Genomic DNA, 23,810 nt, shown 5'->3' on the forward strand with positions numbered 1-23,810 from the left:
TGGCTTTGTAGTAGAGAAATCTGGCAGAAATCACCTTAACCAAGTTATTACCACCAGTAATGGGACATTATCATGTCATGTGCCCCCCGATATCATGCACTGAAAACAACATAACATCACATCTGTGGTATGACTGACAAAAATGCTTAACTCAAATTGATTCATAAGGAAACATCAGACAAACTCAAATTGAGAAGTATTCTATAAAGTAACTGGACTGTACTCTTCAGAAATGTCAAGAATATGAAAGATAAACAAAGATTAAAGGACTAATAAATCAGGACAAATCATTGTAATGAATGATGCTGGATTGTGTCCTCAGTCAAAAATAACTTTTTACTTTTGCTATAAATATGGTATGATTATTATATCAATTTTTCAAATGAATAATTTCTGTAAGTTTTATAATAGATAATAATATTTTAACAATATTAATTTCCTGATTTTGATAACTGTACTTGGTTATGTAAAAGTATGTCATTTTTTAGAAAATATACTCTGAAGTATTTAAGGATAAAGGGACATCCTGTTTGCAATTTACTTTCAAATGGTTCATTAAAAAATTCTACAATTCATACATACACATAATTTAAGAGAGAGAGAGGAGAAATAAATGTGGTAAATGTTGACATCTGGAGAATTTGGGGGAAAGTACTTGGGAATTTTTTGTACTATTCTTGCAACTTTTCTGTAAGTCTGAAATTATCTCAAAATAATAAGTTAAGAAAAAATGTTCTCCTGACCAAAGCCTTTTTTAAACTTTTCTTTTAAAATTAACTTCAAAAATAAATTTATATAATATATTAAAATCAGCCCATCACTACAGAGTTGTACCTTGCTCTTCCCCAAAACAGCATTAGCCAGTTTGTTCACCAAATTTGTTCAACAGAATCAATTCTAATGATGCTAGGGTGTTTCTAAAATTCATATCCATTCTCATGTGTCAACATCATTGAAGTTATTCATACAAGTATTTTTCAGACTCCTTAGGAAATCCCCATAGAAGTTTGTGAAATGTCTTGAGCGATGCTGCATCATTTCAGTAAGTGCGAAGATGCCCAACACATAGAAAGAATCACTATACAATGCTTTCCCTCATTCTTCACCTCTGAACTAAAGGAAGTTCATGCTTCAGCTACCTGCTTCAGGAGAAGATCAAACATGAGGATGAAACAATTTAGATTCATTTCATCATCTTCACAATCAAAGTCAATAGTCCTTCCTCCTTGATGTCCAAAATTCTTGAAAGGACTACGAAATGGGCTACGCATAGGACTCCGAAATGGACTCTGAAAAGGACTATGAAATGGACTCAGCATATTGTGCTGAACTCGTCGACCAGGATCAGAGGCAACACTCACCTAGAAGAAAAAACATTAACACACATAAGTGAACTCACAGGAGCTCAAATGGCTGTACAAAATATTTGACGACTCTGTGTAAGGTATTTCCAGCTGTCACACTGATTTCCTTCCTTAGCCAATGGCATTAGTACCTCCAAATCCTATGAATCTTCTCAAAACATAAAAATAAGAAATAAAATATCTAAACTTTCTAATTGTCAGGTGAATGAAACATAAGTACCCTGAAGAATGAAGGCAGCTCTCTTTGCCATTATATTTTTCATTCCGTAAAACATTTCCAATTAAACTAAACTGCATCTACTTAAAACCATAACCTGAAAAATGATAACTTACAGGCATTGCAAGATCACTTTTAAAATCATTAGCACAGAATCTCAGATTGACATGACTGGTTAAAGAAAAATGGTTTCTGGGTATAATAAGTATTAAACTGTCATGAAAAAACAATATATGTCAAGCCTGCTGTACTGTTTATTCTCCGTTTGCCAACCCAATCCTTCCCCCCCAGAAGGCCCTCACTGCCCTTTTCTGCCCTGTTCTATGCCCAAGGATGCCCAGGACTGAGTCTTTCCTGGCCCTCTTGATGGCTGGCTTCCAGTTGGGTTCAGTTAATGAGAGGCACCAGTGGAAGACCTGAAGCTGAAGGAGCGAGAGGTAGGAGTTATTTCTTCCCACCTCCTGCCTCCTTTGATGCTACACCTTTGGCAGTATCTCCACCCTCTATAGTTCCTCTAGCCAGACTTTCCTTATAATTTAAGCTCCCAAAAGGCCCAGGAACATTTTCCCTTGCTCCTTCAGCCCTAGGGGTATAAAGGCTTCCTAGTGAGCTACTGCTGGCTCCTGGGTGCCTCACCAACCCCATCGCCCCCTTAACCTTTCCCATAACTCTATAGGCAGAGTATCCATTAAAATCTCTTCATTTGAACCATCCAGGATAAATTCTGTAGCAGGACGCTGACTGACATACCTGTACATCATTCTGAAATCATCTTTTTTCTATTTAAGATCTCTCTAATGATCAGAAATCTCCTTGAACACCATATTTAAAATAAAAAAGAAGAGTATCCCCACTAAGAATCAGAATACCTGGATAATGATAGCGTTATCTATGGCAAATCACTTCAGCTCACTGAACCTCAGGTTAAGTAGTTGTAAAATGAGGCTCATGAGCTCTTCCCAACTGCCTCACACAATCCTGTGATGTCATTAAGTGTGAATATGTTACACAGTATAAAGTGCTAATAATGTACTGTAATATTAAAGATTACTGAAGAAATCAATAAAATATAAATGTTTGGCAGCTGTCTCCTATGAGGCAGATGAGAAAAGAAGTAATGATTTTTTAAAAAGAAAGCACTGAATACAAACTATGATCCCCTGATCACGTTATAGTCTCATTTTCTAATCCCTAGAGAGCAGGTAGCATGACTGGGGGCCTGCAGTATACAGCCGGGAAAATGTTAGGGAGAGGATTGGCACGGAGACAGGTGAGAACAGTCCCTGCCTTGGAGACGTTGATGAGAGTCAACCTCTCCAAAACTGATCATGGTCTGGGAATGTCAGAACAACAGCAGAAACTTTATCAGGTCCTCCATAGAAAAATTATCACAGATGTCCAATAGTTCTTGTACACTGTAGACCAGACTATATTTTCTCATCCTCAAAGGTACAAAGGGGTCAATAAGATGGGCTCAGTTAGTTTACAGTGACAACATCACTCACAATCACCCCTAGTTGATCATCTTTTCCCAAAACACAATAGGGAAAAACAAAGAGCAAGCAAACAAAAATATCCAAACTGCTCATTCCCAAAGTGAAGCAGTGATCTGCCCACTAGCTGGTAAAGAATTCTTATTCACCAGAAAACAAAACAAAACAAAATTGGATAGTACCCCAAAAGCTCAAGCTACTCTTTTTGGTTTATCGAGGATGAAAGGTAGCTAGCAGAGATGTGTAGGAGAAAAACTCAAAGGAAAATGAAAACTCAATAACTTACTGATTACAGACTATACCAAACATGTCTTAGAACAGTGTTTTCTGTTATTTAATGTGCTTAAAAGGTTAACAGAGTGAGTGGGATAGGATGAAGAAAGCATTTTCAGAGCAGTTTATGAGGATGTGACTTTAAGGCCCACTATAATTGACAAGAGTTTTCAAAATCTTAACAAGTAGGACAAAAACAATTGTGGCAATAATTACCCTTCGAGCTGCAAGGTTCCCTGCCAGTTCACTGACTCTTGATTTTCTTTGATTTGCCAGTTCTTTAACAGAATTAACTCCATCAGAAAACATACTGATTAATAGTTGAAGTGGAACCATGATGTCTAACTCTGATAATACCTGGGGAAAAAAGGCATATGTCCCCCAAAATATAAACATTAAAACTCAAAAAAACTATGTTTAACATTTTTCCCTAAGGTGACCTATTGAACATAAGGACATTTAGCCTCACACATATTCTATCTGCGGTCATCCTCAATTATTCATGCTAAAAAATTCAAAGCTATCATTGAACATTCCCACTCCTCCACTCCCCACACCCGATAAATCGCCATGTTCTTTCTATTAAAACTTCTAAGTATCTCCTGATGCTGTCCCCTCCTCTCCATACCACTGCTGTTGCCTTAGTTCATCACTTTTCTCCTGAACTAGTATAATCTGCGAGCAATCTTCCTCCAATCCTTCCCCACTCTGACCTGAATGCCCCATCCGACCTTGCTCTCTGGTGCAAGCTCAGGTACCCTTCTGTCAAAATCATGTTACTTTATCTGTAATGAATTTTCTAGAAATAGATGCCTCCTTCCTTCAGACAGAATTAATCCATCTGTCTTCTCCGCTTTCTTAAAACTTTGTACATACCTTTATTAGAGCAATTATCACTTTTTATTATATTTGATTATTTGATACTATCTCCCCACTGTGAGTTCCTTGAAAAAAGGAAGTATGAGGAAAGGATCATTTCTTATCCCATTTTTATCCTACTGCCTATTACTGTGCCTGGTACATAGGAGCTCTATAAATGTTTCTATAATTAATTAATAAATGAGTCAAGCCAATCACTATATTGTTCACTCTATTCCCCAAATGGTTAGACCAGAGGTTTAAAACCTCCTTCAACTACAGAGTGCTTTGAAGCACTCTGTCTTCAAAGCAAAATTGTGTCAAAGCCCAGTCTGTAAAACATATAAGCTGTAATTGCTCTAGCTATGGAGAACCTCTATGCTCTGGAGGTTTACAGGCCTGTCTGCTCACCTCCAGATGGCACAGCTAAAGGGTGTATAACTGAATAACGGAGGCGCTATCTAGCCATCTGTAGAAGGATGGGCTTTGCTAAAATGGAAATTATCTTATGCAAGTCTACTCGGGGATGAAAAGTTAAAATTCTGAGTCCCAAAAGTGACTTTTTTTTTTAAATCCCTTTACTACTTGTCAGTTATGAAAAATATTATTCTTTAGTTTACAACCCAGAAAGGCATCTCCAGAACTTGAAAAGCCTTTGGGATCACATCCTTCCATGATACAGAAATGTATCTGCATCCGTAGCTAATCTAAATATTGACTCTGTCCTCCTTTTCTGAAATTGTCCAAATTTTATAACAGGAATTCAACTCAATTTAATACATTTTTAAGAATGTACACTAAATAATAAAGTATGTGCCAGATGCTGAGAGGAAAGGATGAGGGAGTTATAAATTCAAAAATGAAAAAGACCTGGACCCTGCACTCCAGGCATTTGTAATCAGGAAAAGAGATAAAAGTTAACTATAATATTAAACAGAAATAGAGTTTACACAGAGAACCTATATGAATACTGGGGGAAGGAATAATGAACTCTAATGGGAAGATAAGGGTGTGACATAGGAGAAAACTTCATAGATAATTTCGGAGCTGAATTTTAAAGAATAAGCTAGAGTTCACATATGGAGACAGGAAATGAAGTCATTCCAGGCTGAGGGAATAGCATGAACTACTCCCTAAATCAGTAACTTTCAACCTTTCCAAGTAAAGGACCTATTTAATATCAAAAAATTTATCAGACTCCCACAAGACAGCTATTACACTTTTAGTATCTATTGATAGAAAAAATATAAGAACCAAAAGCTACTATGAATTCAGTAATAGTATTGCACAAATTTGTATTTTATTAACCACAACTATAGCTAATATATTTGAAATATAGCTATTTGTCTATGCATATGAGTTACTAGTCTACAGATAGTCCTGAGCAAACATACATGTTTAAGGATTCTTTGCAATAACTCTCTGCCCCTCTACCCAAGGAGCTAAAGTTCATAGGCTAAAAACTATTGCCCAAAATGATCAAAAGTGTCATTTACTTACATGAAGCCACAGTAAAGCTTGTTCCTGCACAGAGGAAGGGTATCCTGTGAACCGACAACTAATAAAGCCAAACATCTCTTCCATTGAAAAAGGTAGAGGACAAAGTTCAATGTCAAACATTTTGCTGAAAAGCAGAGCAACAAAAGTAAATGACCAGTGGGCATATAGTAGGGTCTACTGTTGCATTTCCATCTATATCTTATTTGGGGAACCAAACAGTTTAGTCTGTGTTCTGAACTATTAGCATGTTTCATTTTACTGAAAAAGCTTATGTCGTTGGAATAGATATAAATAATTCATACAGTTGTTAATAACATTGGGGTTCATACTCATATCAGGTTTAACAGAAGGAATTGCATTTCTAGGGAATTGCACTTCTAGGGAATTGCTCCCCAGCATCTAAAAACACTGTCCCTTTGTACTTCTCCCACTTTATCCAAATCATAATTACATTTGAAAATAAACAATATGGTGTATCTTTTTATTATCCCATAAGAATGAAATCCTTTCTGAACAATTACAAATCATCTTAGCACAATTTATAGCAACTATTTCATTTTGAACCTTCCAATTTTTCTATAGGATCATGTAAAAGTAAATAAGATTATATAAAATGCTTATCACAGTGCCTGGCACACAGTACATGCTCGATAAATGTTAAACATCATAATTAACGGTGACTTCATTAAACTACTTACCCACCTTAATACTTCCCTGAATTCTTTTAACTGATTATCTGGGACTTCTGTTCTGATGGCTTCCAGCCATTCTGGCATGATACACTCCCACACGGACTGACTGATCACATTGTAGGGAATCAGGCAGAGGATTCGGTTGAGACCTTCCTTCAACTGAGTCACTGTGCTACAGGACTTATCCCAGTATCCACCAACCTGATGGCATTTCCACAGCCACAGGGGAAAAGAACAAAGTGCACTTGTTACATTTATACTCAAGGAAATACTACATGAAATGGGTACAAAGACCACTATCCATTACATCTGAAACCTGGGCCAAGTATATTGAGTAAGATTTGGAAAAAACTACAAACCACCAGGATCCCTTTGTTACCAAAAAGAAACCATAGTTACAAATAGGTCCAAATAATGATCACAGACTGAATTTGAACTATTCTACTGCAGACTTCTCAAATCACACATGAATTAAAATTCCAAAGATTTATTCCTAGTAGGGTGAACAGGCTATTGGAGCGTTTTTTCTAAGGTTTGACAAACCCATTGCAAATACGTGCAGTTATACCTGTGTTTCAAAGGAACACAGATTTCTACTACTGTACACTTTGTATTGAAGATTTTTCATATGGAAAACGAAGGGACAGAGAGTACTTTTTTCCCCTATGCTGCATATTCTGCCACAATTTTTTCCCTAAGAATGTTCTAAGGCTGGTTGAATCCATGACTTTTTTTAAAAGCTATATTTTTTACTAAATAAGATAGTATATTAATTTTCTAATGCAGAAGAACTTAAAATTACAAACTGAGGTTCTGTTTGTAATTCTGATTTTAAATAAAGATCCTATATTACTATTATACGTATCAAAGTAACAAAGGGTTGACTGGTCCTAGATCTTTACTGTATAACACAAGATTTGTGGGAAAATATGTTATTTTTTTCCTTCCAGTTTTATTGAGTTATAATTGCCATGCGGCATTGTATAAGTTTAAAGTGTACTGTACACCATAATGATTTGACTTACATACATCATGAAACGATTACCACAATAAGTTTAGTGAACATCCGTCACTACAGATACGAAATTAAAGAAATAGAAAGATATTTTTCCCTTGTGATGAGAACTCTTAGGATTTATTCTCTTAACAACTTTCACATGTAACATACAGCAATGTTCATTATATTTATCATGTTTTTACATTATATCCCTGGTACTTATTTATCTTATAACTGGAATTTTGTACCTTTTAGCTGCCTTCATCTAATTCCCCTTTCCCCCACTCCCTGCCTCTGGTAACCACAAATCTGCTCTCTTTTTCTATGAGTTTGTTTGTTCGTTTTTGAAGTATGATTGACCTAGAGCACCATATCAGTCCCTGTTACACGACATAGTGATTTGATATTTCTATATATTTCAAAATGATCACCCTAATAAGCCTAGTTACCATCTGTCACCATATAAAGATATTATATAGTTATTGACTATATTCCCCACACTGTACATTTCATCCCTGTGACCCATTCATTTTGCAACTGGAAGATTATACCTCATAATCTCCCTCACCTATTTCTCTCTTCCCCCTAACCCTCCTCCCCTCCCGGAACCACCTGTTTCTTCTTTGTATCTATAACTCTGTTTCTGTTTTGTTGTGTTTATTCAGTTGTTTTGTTTTTTTAGATTCCACATATACGTGAAATCACACAATATTTGTCTTTCTCTATCTGACTTATTTCACTTAGCATAATGCCCTGTAGGTTCATCCATGTTGTCACAAAAGGCAAGATTTCATCCTCTTTTATGGTTGAGTAATATTCCATTATATATGTACCACTTCTTCTTTATACATTCATCTATTGATGGACACTTAGGTTGCTTCCATATCTTGTCTATCATAAATAATGCTGCAGTGAACATAGGGATGCATGTATCTTTTCTAATTAGTGTTTTTGTTTTCTTTGGACAAATACCCAAGTGGAGTTGCTGGATCATATGGTAGCTCTATTTTTAATTTTTTTGAGGAACCTCCATACTGTTCTCCATAGTGGCTGCATCAATTTACATTCCCACCAACAGTGCAAGAGGGTTCCCTTCTCTCCACATCCTCACCAACACTTGCTATTTGTCATCTTTTTGATAACAGCCATTCTGACAGGTGTGAGGTGATATCTCATTGTGGTTTTGATTTGCATTTCCTGATCATCAGTGATGTTGAGCATCTTTTCATGTGCCTATTGGCCATTTGTATGTCTTCTTTGGAAAAATGTCTATTCAGGTCCTCTGGTCAATTTTAATCGGATTTTTTTATAAGAGTTGTATGAGTACTTTGTACATTTTGGATATTAACCCCTTATCAGATATATCATTTACAAATAGCTCCTCCCATTCAGTACGTGGTCTTTTCCTTTTGTGAACGTTTCCTTTGCTGTGCAAAAGCTTTTTAGTTTGATGTAGTCCCATTTGCTTAGTTTTGCTTTTGTTTCCCTTGCTTGAGGGGCCATGTCTAAAAAATATTGCTAAGACTGATGTCAAAGAGCATACTGCCTATGTTTTCCTCTAGACATTTTATGGTTTCAGGTCTTACGTTTAAGTCTTTAATCCATTTTAAATTTATTTTAGTATACTGTGCGAGAAAGTAGTCCAGTTTGATTCTTTTGCATGTCTAGTTTTCCCAACACCATTTATTGAAGAGGCTGTCTTTTCCCCATTGTACATTCTTGCCTCCTTGGTCATAGATTAATTGCCCCAAAACTATCTTATTTTAAATGAATCCAATTTTAAATATTTAATTGTTATATCTAGAATTCCACATTATTCAAAACAAATAAACTCCATTTAAAGTTGAAATATCTATTTGGTATCATATTGGCCAACACGCTAGATGATTGACTGACATTTTCAGGAAGTGACTACATTTCTGGGGTTGTTGTTAGTTACATAGACTCAGAAGAGCTACCACTGATAATGTTGCGATTGTGGAATGTATCATTACTGAGGTCCCCTTGGCTATTTAATTTATGGTTAAGCCATATAAAGGCCTGTTGGTTTTGGGTCACATTTTGGAACAGGTATCCTTATGGAGATACTAAATTGTCAGTGACCAGACAATGGATCCTTTGATTTGGAAAAGTTTTTATGTTTAAAAGGATTTTAGAGAGTTCTCACCCTAAATAAATGTCCTCTTACCAATGGGGAAGGATCAGATTGACAGAAGCACACCAAAAAAAGGATCACAGCTAGCCTAAAAGACTCCCTTAACAAAACTGAAGAACAGAAATCTGATTTAGAAAGAAAAATAAAATCCACACCCACCCTAAACCTCCCCCCTCCACCACCTCCCTCCTACGAATGACCCAGTTGGAGGTTGACATTCAGAGCCTGGTAGGAGCCATTATAAAGGCCTTCCCTCAGAAGTTTAATTGCGCTAAAATGGAATGATCTACTTGGAGAAAAGGAATATATCCTAAAACCTTTGTCACACAATTTATAAAAAATATTGCAAAGGCACACAGCTCTAAATCTACAAATCTCAGATCATAGGAGTCTTTTGTTTTCTACTTTAGTTGAAAATCTCGTTTCTGATATAAAGAGGTTACTTCAAAGTAATGTGGTTGCATGGGCAGGCCAGCTCCTTAATGTTATTATTGAGGCTGTCATCTAATTCTTTGAAGAATTAAAAATAAGTGGCCTTGCCTTACTAATTGAATATTTACAAAAACTAAACTGTGGCTCTAGAAGAACCCCAAAGCTCATCCATCCTTCTTCCCAGCCCCAAAGCCTCCCTATTCATCTCAAAATGATTGCAGATACCATAAAAGGCAGGACATTGGAAAAGGGACTGCCCTGCCCTTCAGAAGAAGAAACACTTAAACAGCAATTGTCTTAGGCCCAGCCTCCTCGGACAGGCTCCTCTGAGTCCTCTTCTCAACTAAGGCCTCACCTTGGACCTGTTAAAAACTGCAGACTCTCAACACAAATAATTTTGTCCACCTCCCATGAACCTCCTCAAAATGCCTGCTTGTAAAAGCTCAACGCTGCCAAGAGAATTTGTTTGTCCCAGTCAAAACCTGTTAAGAGACAAATCTGCCCTTGAAAACCTTCTTAGATTGTTATCTTACAAGCTTGCATCCTTTCTCTCCCTCTTTGACATTTAAATCTTCTACCACCCGGCACTATCTTCTCAAGGACTTGAGAATCAACTCTTTAAAATGCAAATGTTCAAGGAATTAACTGTGGCTCTCTAAGGGGTGCCTTGCTTTTATTTGTACTATTGCCTCCTCTCATAAAATAGGAGAAATTTATTTCTCCTCCTGATAAGCATCACTTAACACTGCCCTTAACAAACCTCCAATGCCTTTTTCCTTAGCACACTCCAGCCTTTAAAAAGTACCTTCTTAGTCAACTAAAACAACTGTCTTACGCTGAATCACAGCCTCTATCAGATTATATATCAGGGCAAATAAAAAGCTCTTAAGGGTCTCCCCCTACAAATATTGCTTAAAAACTTTAACCCTATATTGAACAGATTAACTAACAACTTGGTCCATCTGCTAGAAACATAATTTGAATAAAAGTGAGGTAAAGATGAAAACCAGCTCTTATATAAACTAGTGAGTTTTGTATTAGGTCTGTATTTTCTATGAGGTCTGTATTTGTGTCTGCCTGTAAGTTTATATATGTATGGTATGTATATATGGTATTTTCTTCCTCTGGATGGTTTTGCCAAATTATTTATAAAACACCTTAAAAGATCTCCATTCTAAATGGGCTTTAAAAAAATAAGAGCTTTTAAAAATTAAATATTCCTCCAGTCCCTCCCATCAGGAAACTTGCACAAGGCTCTTAGATAGCCTTATCCACCAGAGGGCAGACAGCAGAAGCAAGAAGAATTACAATCCTGCAGCCTGTGGAACAAAAACCACATTCACAGAAAGATAGACAAGATACAAAGGCAGAGGGCTATGTACCAGATGAAGGAACAAGATGAAACCCCAGAAAAACAACTAAGTGAAGTGGAGATAGGCAACCTTTCAGAAAAAGAATTCAGAATAATGATAGTGAAGATGATCCAGGACCTCGGAAAAACAATGGAGGCAAAGATCGAGAAGATGCAAGAAATGTTTAACAGAGACCTAGAAGAATTAAAGAACAAACAAACAGAGATGAACAATACAATAACTGAAATGAAAACTACAGGAGAAGGAAGCAATAGCAGAATAACTGAGGCAGAAGAACAGATAAGTGACCTGGAAGAGAGAATGGTGGAATTCACTGCTGCGCAACAGAATAAAGAAAAAAGAATGAAAAGAAATGAAGACAGCCTAAGAGACCTCTGGGACAACATTCAACGCAGCTACATTCACATTAAAGGGGTCCCAGAAGGAGAAGAGAGAGAGAAAGGACCCGAGAAAATATCTGAAGAGATTACAGTCGAAAACTTCCCTAACATGGGAAAGGAAATAGCCACCCAAGTCCACGAAGCACAGAGAGTCCCACACAGGATAAACCCAAGGAGAAACATGCGGAGACACATAGTAATCAAACTGACAAAAATTAAAGACAAAGCAGCAAGAGAAAAATGACAAATAACATACAAGAGAACTCCCATAGGTTAACAGCTGATTTCTCAGCAGAAACTCTACAAGCCAGAAGGGAGTGGCACGATACCCTTAAAGTGATGAAAGGGAAGAACCTACAACCAAGATTACTCTACTCAAGATCTCATTCAGATTCATTCAGATTCATTACTCACGCAAGATCTCATTCAGATTCGATGGAGAAATCAAAAGCTTTACAGACAAGCAAAACCTAAGAGAATTCAGCACCACAAAACCAGCTCTACAACAAATGCTAAAGGAACTTCTCTAAGTGGGAAACACAAGAGAAGAAAAGGACCTACAAAAACAAACCCAAAACAATTAAGAAAATGGTCATAGGAACATACATATCGATAATTACCTTAAATGTGAGTGGATTAAATGCTCCAACCAAAAGACACAGGCTTGCTGAATGGATACAAAAACAAGACCCATATATATGCTGTCTACAAGAGACCCACTTCAGACCTAGGGACACATACAGACTGAAAGTGAGGGGATGGAAAATGATATACCATGCAAATGGAAACCAAAAGAAAGCTGGAGGAGCAATACTCATATCAGATAAAATAGATTTTAAAATAAAGAATGTTACAAGAGACAAGGAAGGACACTATATAATGATCAAGGGATCAATCCAAGAAGAAGATATAACAATTATAAATATATATGCACCCAACATAGGAGCACCTCAGTACATAAGGCAACTGCTAACAGCTATAACACAGGAAATCGACAGTAACACAATAATAGTGGGGGACTTTTAACACCTCACTTACACCAATGGACAGATCATCCAAAATGAAAATAAATAAGGAAACAGAAGCTTTAAATGACACAATAGACCAGATAGATTTAATTGATATTTATAGGACATTCCATCCAACAACAGCAGGTTACACTTTCTTCTCAAGTGCGCACGGAACATTCTCCAGGATAGATCACTTCTGGGGTCACAAATCAAGCCTCAGTAAATTTAAGAAAATTGAAATCATATCAAGCATCTTTTCTGACTACAACGCTATGAGATTAGAAATGAGTTACAGGAAAAAAAAGTAAAAAACACAAACACATGGAGGCTAAACAATACGTTACTAAATAACCAAGAGATCACTGAAGAAATCAAAAAGGAAATCAAAAAATACCTAGAGACACATGACAATGAAAACACGACGATCCAAAACCTACGGGATGTGGCAAAAGCAGTTCTAAGAGGGAAGTTTATAGCTATACAAGCCTACGTCAGGAAACAAGAAAAATCTCAAATAAACAATCTAACCTTACACCTAAAGGAACTAGAGAAAGAAGAACAAACAAAACCCAAAGTTAGCAGAAGGAAAGAAATCATAAAGATCAGAGTGGAAATAAATGAAATAGAAACAAAGAAAACAATAGCAAAGATCAATAAAACTACAAGAAAAAAAAATTTAAATATTCCCCAAACTCTCAGAAATATAGGAAGCAACCCAAATGTTTTTCAAGTTCATGTGATTTTGAAACTGAGCAGAACCTTGAGCCCCCACCCCACCCCCAAGTACAAAGGCCCCTCTATGTCCCCTGCCTCTTGTTTGTAGAAAAGCTGAAGTCTCCCAGGCCTCCCTGAGTCACCAAAAAGCAGGCTCAAACAGTTAATGATTAGGACTAGAGAGTCACAGAATCTTTCAGTGTCTGGTGCACATTCCTGAGCTGTTTTACAGATACTCTAACTGCCACCAGAGGGGAAAAGCTGACTGCATGATGACCAGACTGTAGCCATGACATAAGGTGCTCCACTTGAGCAGTACTGAATCTACGGCTAGTACATTTCTAAGAACTGGCCTCAAAAGAATGGGATTAACATTATTGCTCATAATAATCTATATCTTTGTGGGCATCAAAATAATTATAGCTTGCTCTGCCCATATGTGTAAGTGGGCAAGTAAAATTGTCAGCAAAGAAATGCTATAGACCCATGTTGACATCTTTCACTCTGAGAATACAGTGCCCTATGTCAGCATGAAGAAGTTACAGAGAACAGACCTTCACCCCTAATCCCACAGAAATGGAATGATGTCTGAAAAGTGGGGATTTGTAAGCAGCTCTTTTGCCCCTTTCCTGTTTGCCTATTTCTGTTCCCCTCAAACCTTATAGGAACGAGATCACTAGACAATTTAACCTAACTCCTGACTTATGCTCTCCTGAGTGCACACCATGCCTTGCCTAACCTGTGGATTCTTTTCCTGGATTAAAAGAAGAATGAAGAATTAAGGAGTTAAAGAATAACAAGCTCTCTACCCCCAGCAGCCCCCTTAGCAATCCTGCAGGCAGATCACGCAGGCAATATAACATCTGAAGAAAGAGTCAGCCAGTCTGCACCCAACGGGGAATGATGCAGAACCCAACTTCCTGCCTCAGTGATTCAGAGATTCTTTCCCCTTTTTCCTTTTAAAAATTGTCATGGGGCTTCCCTGGTGGTGCAGTGGTTGAGAGTCCGCCTGTCGATGCAGGGGACGCAGGTTTGTGCCCCGGTCTGGGAAGATCCCACATGCCGCGGAGCGGCTGGGCCCGTGAGCCATGGCCGCTGGGCCTGCGCGTCCGGAGCCTGTGCTCCGCAACGGGAGAGGCCACAGTGGTGAGAGGCCCGCGTACCGCAAAAAAAAAAAAAAAAAAAACTGTCATGGCTGAGCACAATCTTCCAACTTGGTCTTGGGACATGAGTTCACCTCTTCAGATTGCTGGCTTTTCTAATTAAAGCAACTTTCCTTTCTACAAATACTTGCCTCTCAAGTATTGGCTTTTGAGAAGTGAGCAGCCAAATCCGAGTTCAGTAACAATTTGTGTAAATCTTTGATAAATAAGACTATTTTAATACTGTTGGTTTAATAAAAACAGTTCCATCTTCTGAGTTATCAGCACTGAGTATGATATGAGCATACATTTTTATTCGACGTGGGTTTACTAGTCAAATAAGCTCATATTATATTTACTAGAGGTTTAAGATTATAAAATTTATAGATTCCATTTTAATCAAATTAAATTATTATTATGACAAGCTTTATTTCAACAGTAATTGTGTGTTATAATATGTCTTCTTAGAAGTAGGTTCCAAAATCTTTTTGGTAACCTGAAACTAAATTTATATTGAGTCAAATGATAGATATTCATTGAATATCTAGATCATTTCTAAATAAGATAAAACACCAAAACATTAACTACTGAATATAAGTTTAATTTTATCTACTTTTGGCTTCTTATTTTTACAGAGAGCTAAAGCTGTTTGGATCTGTTAATAAATGTGTTCATTTTGCCACTCTGAGAAATTATACTATGAAGAAGCATATCCTCTAGAAGTTATGAGATGGTATAATCATAAAATTTGCTAGTATGCTACAAAATGCTGGTATGTGACAAGCAATTCACAATTGTTTACTTCCTGGTCTTCGTGGAAAAATAGAGGTTATTAAGTGTTGAAAATTATAATCAATATATAAATGAAACTTCTAGAAATAATAAGGATGAAGGAAAAACCTCTTTATGCAAAATATTCAAGGAATGAGGGGTGTTCTTGTCAAGGGAAAAGATTGTAATTCTGTCCTAAGGTATCAATAGTGGTTTAGAGGTTGTGTGAAGGCTTTCAGATGAGAAAGAGGAAAGTGAAGGACAAAAACCTGAATGAAAATATGAAGTTGTAAAGGAACTGTGTGTGGGGAAGGGGGGAACATGTCTTCATCATGTCCTCAATTATTTAAAAGAACCGAGTCTTCTCAATTTTAAATTATGTTAGATCCCATATTTACTTTTGATATCTGTATTGCCATTTTGGTTAAATGGATAACTAAGGATCATTTCATAGTGACCTGTCATCCTGGTTAATTAAGTGTCCAAACCTTTTGACATTTTGACAACTTTTGGTATTTTGCTTCCCCAGATCAAATCCTTATGCTCGCTTCGGCAGTACATACACCAAAATCAAATCCTAAATAAAATCCTGATCTCAAATTGACTTTGAGACTTCTGAGAGGGCCTCTGGAAAACCTCAGAGGATTTGTTCTCTCCTAGGAAAAAGAGATGTTAAGCTAATTAGGTCTATTTAATATGTTGAACTGCATGAAAATCATGGTCAAATAAGAAGAGATTCTTAACCTTCCCTAGCTTATATCTGTATAGGTAAATGTTTTTAACATAAATATTCCAGGAATTAGATGTAATTTCTAAAAATCTGTCAACGCCTTTTTTGTTCACTATTATATTCTTATGCTATTTTGCCTGATAGTATACAATAATGGCATAATTTTATCATCATAATTCCAGTTGCTCTCGTCAGATTTTTAATACAGCCATTTTAAGCCTTTATCATTCACAGTTATTGTTTTATTCCAGTGTTTTCCAGAAAGCTCTTGCAATCGGCTACTATCCAGAATGCTTCATCTTCAGCAAAAAGGACTGTCTCTGAGACCCATGGAAAGGACTATAACAGGTAATCTGGGGTACAGACTTCTGATGGAATTGCTCAAGTAACTTTGAGACCATGCCACTGGACTGAGTAAAGATTCCAGAACTCTAGTGGAGAAGCCAATGGGTTCATAAAACTGCTAACCCAAGACCAAGCAGAACAAATAATTAATTACATGGGACTGAATGAACTGCTGAAGGAAGATGGTAATTTTTATGTGTTTTTTACTGCTGGTTCATTAATATTCTGTTTTCCGGGTATAAGATTTCTCATAAGCTATCTATAACTCATGACTATTTAGTAGATTATACCTTTGTAAACAAAAGCAAAACATTTCTTTTTCTCCCTACCTGAACGTCCCAGAATTCAGAAACTCTTACAATACTCTTATTTATATGGCAATATAGCTATTTACACAAGTTCAGTAAGAACCTGTTCTCCTTGTAACAGGACATAATTGGAAAAATTGGTTATATTATCAAGGCTTTGACTGAAATGTCATATTTGAGAAAGATATGCATAGAATCAAATATGACCAGACAGCTTTAAGGAACTAAGGTTGACATCATGGAACCAATGCTTATAAAGCCCTCTTGGAAAAAACCAGCCTGGTACCTGACTTATGATGTTCCCAGCCTACAGGCAAATAAGAAAAGTCACTTCTTGACAGGCCCAGGAAACAGAGTATTTTAGGGACCTCAAGAAGAGAAATTCACCCAAATCTATAGGTACTGAAGATAAGTATGATGACAGATTGGCTTCCGAGCGTGGAGAGGCTTTTAAAAGTCCAATCTGAGGGACCTTCCCGGCAGTCCAGTGGTTAAGACTTCACCTTCCAATGCAGGGGGTGCAGGTTTCATCCCTGGTTGGGGAGCTAAGATCCCACATGCCTCGTGGCCAAAAAACCAAAACATAAAACAGAAGCAGTCTTGTAATGAATTCAATAAAGACTTTAAAAAATGGTCCACATCAAAAAAAATCTTTAAAAAAATAAATCAATAAAAGTCCAATCTGAGATTCTTTAAAAAAACTTCCAGCAAAGCAAATTTTTAAAGGCCCCTGTAGTCAAATACCATTTTTGCTGCACTTACGCAAATAATCAGGCCAAATTTAATGAGACTAGACTTATGTTGTGAACAAGAATCATCTTACTTTGATTTTCTTTGATCAAAATGGTGGTAATTGAGAGAGAAATTTTATGTTTCAGCAGAAAACTATAACCCATCCTGTGGATTTTCAGATTCTAGTCCTGTTCATTGTCTTTGAGCTATTTTTAACCTCTTTATAAACTGGATCCTGCTGTCTTGCACATTTTCAGCAATTAATGTTTCCAATTTTTCTACTACCCTCTTCACTTGGTGTCACTAAGAACTAAAACCTGACTGCCCAGTTCCTTATTGAGACTCTAGGTTGTCTTGTCCCAAAGTCCTGTAAGCTGAAGCAGGACAACTTGACATAAACTTCAGAGGACTTATTGCTGCAACAGTTTAGGCCACTGAGGAAGTTCACCAAACATCCGCATCTTCCATGCTCTGCTCTAGGAAATAACCACGACCATGACACTGATGGTCTCATTCATCATCTAAAGATGCTTCAAGCCCAACATCTAGAAATCTTCTTGACTGGCTGCCCTTCGGACTCAGAAACTAGGTTTACTGTCTACTCTAACCACTAATCTTTGTTTTCTTTTTATTTCCTTGTTCTAATTTATGCTCTTTTCCTCCTGTTCAGATCTCTTACCTAGCATTTCCTAACTCAAATCTTCTTTCCAAGTCAATCAACCTAGATTCCTTTTTGTGTGAAACTTCTAGGGAAGTTACAGATAGGAGAAATGTGGGGACCCACTCAGACCCCCAGAGTTGGTATAAAGATTATTTTTTATCTTTATAAAGTGAAGATAAAAAAAAAAGTGAAAACATTTGAGCTGAAGAAGATGTAGAGAGAAACCTTATCTGAACTTCCCTTACCTGACTAAAGCAGAGCCTCCAGAAAAATATGGCTGCCATTAACCCCCTTCAAAGGAAGTTTCCTGTGAATTCAGCTGCCTTGGAGACAGGCTGCCCATTTCCATTGGCATCAAAATGCCCAGAAGAACTTTCCATATCTTCCCATTCAAGCCTCCTCCTAAATGCCTCCTCCGAAATGCCTCCTCCCACCCCCACCCCCTGGAAGTTTGGTATATAGACCTTTTATCTCTGGTTATTAAAGAAATTACCCGTCAATGAAGAGTACTCCTGTGCATAAATATTAATAAATTTTGTCTCTTCTCTTGTTAATATGTCTCTTAACAATTAATATGCAGGCTCGCAACCACTGAACCCAAGCTATAAGCAGAATAGTTTTCCTCCCAACATAATCACTTCTTCTTATCTTTCAGAATGAGATCACACCAGTCCTTTACTATTCCAAAAGGAACAATAATAGAAAGCATATCAACACAGTCAAAGAATGCCAGGAAATGGCATTCTTTGCACATTTCCATCATGCAAAAATCTAATTTTATATATGAGTCAGTAGGTGGCACTAAAGAAGAAAGAAGTGTATCCTGGTAAATGCAAAGAACGCTCTGACTCCTGGAAATCTAATAAAACCTACTCTTTACAAGGTCTGTGTTCTGTTTTATCCTTAAATATCTTATTCAAACTGAAAACTGGGACTTCCCTGGTGGTGCAGTAGTTAACAATCCGCCTGCCAATGCAGGGGACATGGGTTTGAGCCCTGGTCCGGGAAGATCCCACATGCCGCGGAGCACATAAGCCTGTGCGCCACAACTACGGAGCCTGTGTGCCACAACTACTGAAGCCCACACGCCTAGAGTCCGTGCTCCGAAACAAGAGAAGCCACCACAATGAGAAGTCACGCACTTCAACGACGAGGCCCTGCTCACTGCAACTAGAGAAAGCCCACGTGCACCAATGAAGACCCAATGCAGCCATAAATGAATAAATACATAAATAAATAAATTAAATAAAATAAACTGAAAACTGCCTCAAGACTTCATTGAAAGTAAACCCAAAAATCACACAAAAAAATTAAAACTTAGAAAATACCTTGAAAAAAATTTCATATATTGCTGCCAGAAACTGATTCTAGATATCCATCTTGCTGGGTTAGACACAAATCATATTGTATTCAAGAAATATGATGTCTTACCAGCTGTATATCTGAAGCCTGTGATCCACCGAGGCAGAAGCAAGAGGATAAGCACAGAGAAATTTGTCCTATAAGCCAGAGGAAAAGGAGCATTGTGGCAGTTCCTAAATCTTTTGGGCATTCCAGATGGGAGGGCAGGGACCATTCATCTCTAGAAATATATGTGAAACCACAGAAATTGCCCCTAGTCAAATGTTAGCCTTTCCACAGACTGTAAACCAGAAAAGGACTGAGCTCTTGCCACCTCATGGAAAGGCTTTTTTATTTTCTCCTGTTTCTTAATAAAAATATTCAGCGATATCAGGAAAGAATATTTCCTTAAATTTCTTAAAGATACTTTGCACATTCATCTTGCCATTCTTCCCCATCACAAACTATCATCAAAGCAGCACATCACTTAAAATGTAGTTACTAAACTCACTTAGCTATAATAAAAATTAATATAAATAAATAAAAGACTAAGTTAAAGAGAGATGTCCCTCTTCTACAGTCACTGATAATACTGTAGCGGCTAAGGTAGTGTAAGCAGATAGGGTAGGGTGTCCCCAGAGAAAGAGAACCAGGCATGGCTTTCTTGACAGAAAAGAAGCCATTTCACCTAAACCATTTTGTTTGTGATCTAAGCCTGGCCACAATGCTTGCCCTTGAACAGGTCTCAGTAATTAATGATTTTAAGGGCAGGAACAAAGGAAAAGCAGTCAAGAAACAATAGTTCAGCAATAAAGCAGAGTCCTAGTTCCTCCTCAAGAATATACATCACAATCTGATACATATTTTTGAGTTCTGCAGGAACTAAGCCCCTCCACCCCCACACACACACCCCCTACCAGGTAGAGGATGGTAACTACACGCTGAGACCCCAGACTGGTCGGAACCTAAGGAATGATGATGTTGACCTTTTCTGACCCCCTGACTTCTATCCACTAAAGTCTGGACTCTGTCCATCTTTGCCCCAATTCTATGCTGAATTCTCTGCTCAAGCCCCTTCATGAATATGCATGTGCCCTTAGCTTAAAACTTCCCCAATTTTGCTGTTCGGAGAGACACTACTTTGGGAAAGAGCCCTGGTGTTCTCCTCACTTGCTGCAAGTAATAAATCCCTCCTTCTCCAGCTCTTTGCCTTGGTTGTGTCTTTTGGCTCGACACCCACCAAGAGGCAAACCCAGTGTTTCTGTAACAATAGTGCTTCTCCCTAAGTCCTCCTCTCCAACAAGGTCCAAGCTGTAGGCCTTGATGAAAACAATTCATATTTTATAGCAAGACAAGAAAATTTTAAACATAAAATTTTTCTCTGGGCTTCCCTGGTGGCGCAGTGGTTGAGAGTCCGCCTGCCGATGCAGGGGACGCGTGTTTGTTCCCCAGTCCGGGAGGATCCCACATGCCGCGGAGCGGCTGGGCCCGTGAGCCATGGCCGCTGAGCCTGCGTGTCCGGAGCCTGTGCTCCGCAACGGCAGAGGCCACAACAGTGAGAGGCCCGCGTACCGCAAAAAAAAAAAAAAAATTTTTCTCTGCCCATTTGGGTCTCCTCCATCCCCTTTAGTGTGTGTTGTGCAACTGCATTAACCAGACTTCCTTAGGAGATAACATTCCTTCTTAACCTCATCAAGGGTCACAACTCCTTAGAAGATAACTTCCCTTCTTGATCTTGACCCATGACCCACTACGTGCTTTGTATGTGTAGATCTGGATTCTGTAAACTGTCAATAATACATCATTTGATGTAAAACCCTTTGTCTCAAAATTTTACATACCTGGGCTTTGACCTCTAATGGGCAGAACAGTCCTCAGAACTTTCTGAAAGACTCTCTCCTGGGTTATAATCCTCAGGTTGGCTCAAATAACATTTTCCATTTCTTTCTTAGATCGATTATTGATTATGTTTTTTCATCGACAGCCTCCACTTACCCTGGCAAATTCCATTGGTTTGGGAAGAAGGCACATGACCATGACATCAAAGCGAACATCACATACTGTCTTCAACCACTTGGTGACAAACTGAGGCTTCAGCTTTTCCACTAAACTTCCAACTTCATCATCCATCATATACGCTGTGGAGTGAAACCACTGAAACACCATGGCCACCAGCCTGGCCAAGCTTTCCGTAGGAGTGTTCTCACTGGGCGTGCAGAGGCTCACCTGGAAATAGGTAGATCAGACTCTCCTTCAGCCTCCTTACATAATTATTACATGTTTGGTAAAAGACGAAAACAAAAGAAAGATGCCCTGTATAATCCATTTGAAATAGGCAGAGGTTTTTTCAGGGTTTTTTTTGTTGTTGTTCTTTGAACCCTTTGAATGCCTATTTATTTATTTAAATGTTTGAACCACTTTAAGAATTACTGAAATATGATTTGTTTAAATTCTTATTAAAACCACATTTATGAGTAATTGAAATCTCCCCCCCTTGACAGGAGTGACATAATACCACTGTCGGGTAACTGCTTTACCTCGTCCTTCTCTTCTTGACATCTGCTGCAGCTTATTCACTTAACAAGAGGTAGAGGCCTTTTCTGGTTTTTGGTTTTGTTTTTGTTTTGTTTCGTTTCTTAATGTATAACTTGTCAATATTTGGCCAGGGAAACAAGTCTTTATAGCAATTGTATCTCTATCTTTTGGGCCAAAGTTTTGTTGGTTTGTTTGTTTTTTGTTTTCTGTTTTTTGGTTTTTCTTGAATTTTATTTTATTTATTTTTTTATACACCAGATTCTTATTAGTCATCCATTTTATACACATCAGTGTATACATGTCAATCCCAATCTCCCAATTCATCACACCACCACCCCCACCACTTTCCCCCCCTGGTGTCCATATATTTGTTCTCTACATTGTGTCTCTATTTCCACCCTGCAAACCGGTTCATCTGTACCATTTTTCTAGGTTCCACATATATGCGTTAATATATGATATTTGTTTTTCTCTTTCTGACTTACTTCACTCTGTATGACAGTCTCTAGATCCATCCATGTCTCAACAAATGACCCAATTTCATTCCTTTTTATGGTTGAGTAATATTCCATTGTATATATGAACCACATCTTCTTTATCCATTCATCTGTCAATAGACATTTAGGTTGCTTCCATGACCTGGCTATTGTAAAGAGTGCTGCAATGAACATTGGGGTGCATGTGTCTTTTTGAATTATGGTTTTCTCAGGGTATATGCCCAGTAGTGGGATTGCTGGGTCGTATGGTAGTTCTATTTTCAGTTTTTTAAGGAAGCTCCATACTGTTCTCCATAGTGGCTGCATCAATTTACATTCCCACCAACAGCGCAAGAGGGTTCCCTTTTCCCCACACCCTCTCCAGCATTTTTTGTTTGTACATTTTCTGATGATGCCCATTCTAATTGGTGTGAGGTGATACCTCATTGTAGTTTTGATTTGCATTTCTCTAATAATTAGTGATGTTAAGCAGCTTTTCATGTGCTTCTTCAGCATCTGTATGTCTTCTTTGGAGAAATGTCTATTTAGGTCTTCTGTCCATTTTTGGATTGGGTTGTTTGTTTTATTAATATTGAGCTCCATAAGCTGTTTATATATTTTGGAGATTAATCCTTTGTCCGTTGATTCATTTGCAAATATATTCTCCCATTCTAAGGGTTTTCTTTTTGTCTTGTTTATGGTTTCCTTTGCTGTGCAAAAGCTTTCAAGTTTCATTAGGTCCCATTTGTTTATTTTTGTTTTTATTTCCATTACTCTAGGAGGTGGATCAAAAAAGATCTTGCTGCAATTTATGTCAAAGAGTGTTCTGCCTATGTTTTCCTCTACGAGTTTTATAGTGTCCAGTCTTACATTTAGGTCTCTAATCCATTTTGAGTTTATTTTTGTGTATGGTGTTAGGGAGTGTTCTAATTTCATTCTTTTACATGTAGCTGTCCACTTTTCCTAGCACCATGTATTGAAGAGGCTGTCTTTTACCATTGTATATTCTTGCCTCCTTTATCAAAAATAAGGTGACCATATGTGTGTGGGTCTATCTCTGGGCTTTCTATCCTGTTCCATTGATCTATATTTTTGTTTTTGTGCCAGTACCATATTGTCTTGATTACTGTAGCTTTATAGTATAGTCTGAAGTCAGGGAGTCTGATTCCTCCAGCTCTGTTTTTTTCCCTCAAGACTGCTTTGGCTATTCGGGGTCTATTGTGCCTCCATACAAATTTTAAGATTTTTGGTTCTAGTTCCATAAAAAATGCCATTGGTAATTTGACAGGGATTGCACTAAATCTGTAGATT

At 37.6% G+C, this 23,810-nt stretch overlaps 1 protein-coding gene across 3 annotated transcripts in view; it reads right to left on the bottom strand.

Annotated features, from left to right (window-relative positions):
- The window catches only part of UNC79 (unc-79 homolog, NALCN channel complex subunit), a 201,779-nt gene that overhangs the window by 112,175 nt on the left and 65,794 nt on the right, over window positions 1-23,810 (bottom strand). For all 3 annotated transcript variants that reach the window (XM_060003340.1, XM_060003338.1, XM_060003341.1), the window contains exons 11-15: window positions 21,484-21,714; window positions 6,408-6,598; window positions 5,706-5,829; window positions 3,564-3,704; window positions 1,140-1,361 (exon numbers count right to left, since the gene is read on the bottom strand). In XM_060003340.1, coding sequence (XP_059859323.1) covers window positions 1,140-1,361; window positions 3,564-3,704; window positions 5,706-5,829; window positions 6,408-6,598; window positions 21,484-21,714 — 909 coding nt within the window. The remainder of the gene's footprint in view (window positions 1-1,139; window positions 1,362-3,563; window positions 3,705-5,705; window positions 5,830-6,407; window positions 6,599-21,483; window positions 21,715-23,810) is intronic.

Source organism: Delphinus delphis, chromosome 2, assembly GCF_949987515.2.
Source record: "Delphinus delphis chromosome 2, mDelDel1.2, whole genome shotgun sequence".
In the NCBI taxonomy this organism is placed as follows: domain Eukaryota; kingdom Metazoa; phylum Chordata; class Mammalia; order Artiodactyla; family Delphinidae; genus Delphinus; species Delphinus delphis.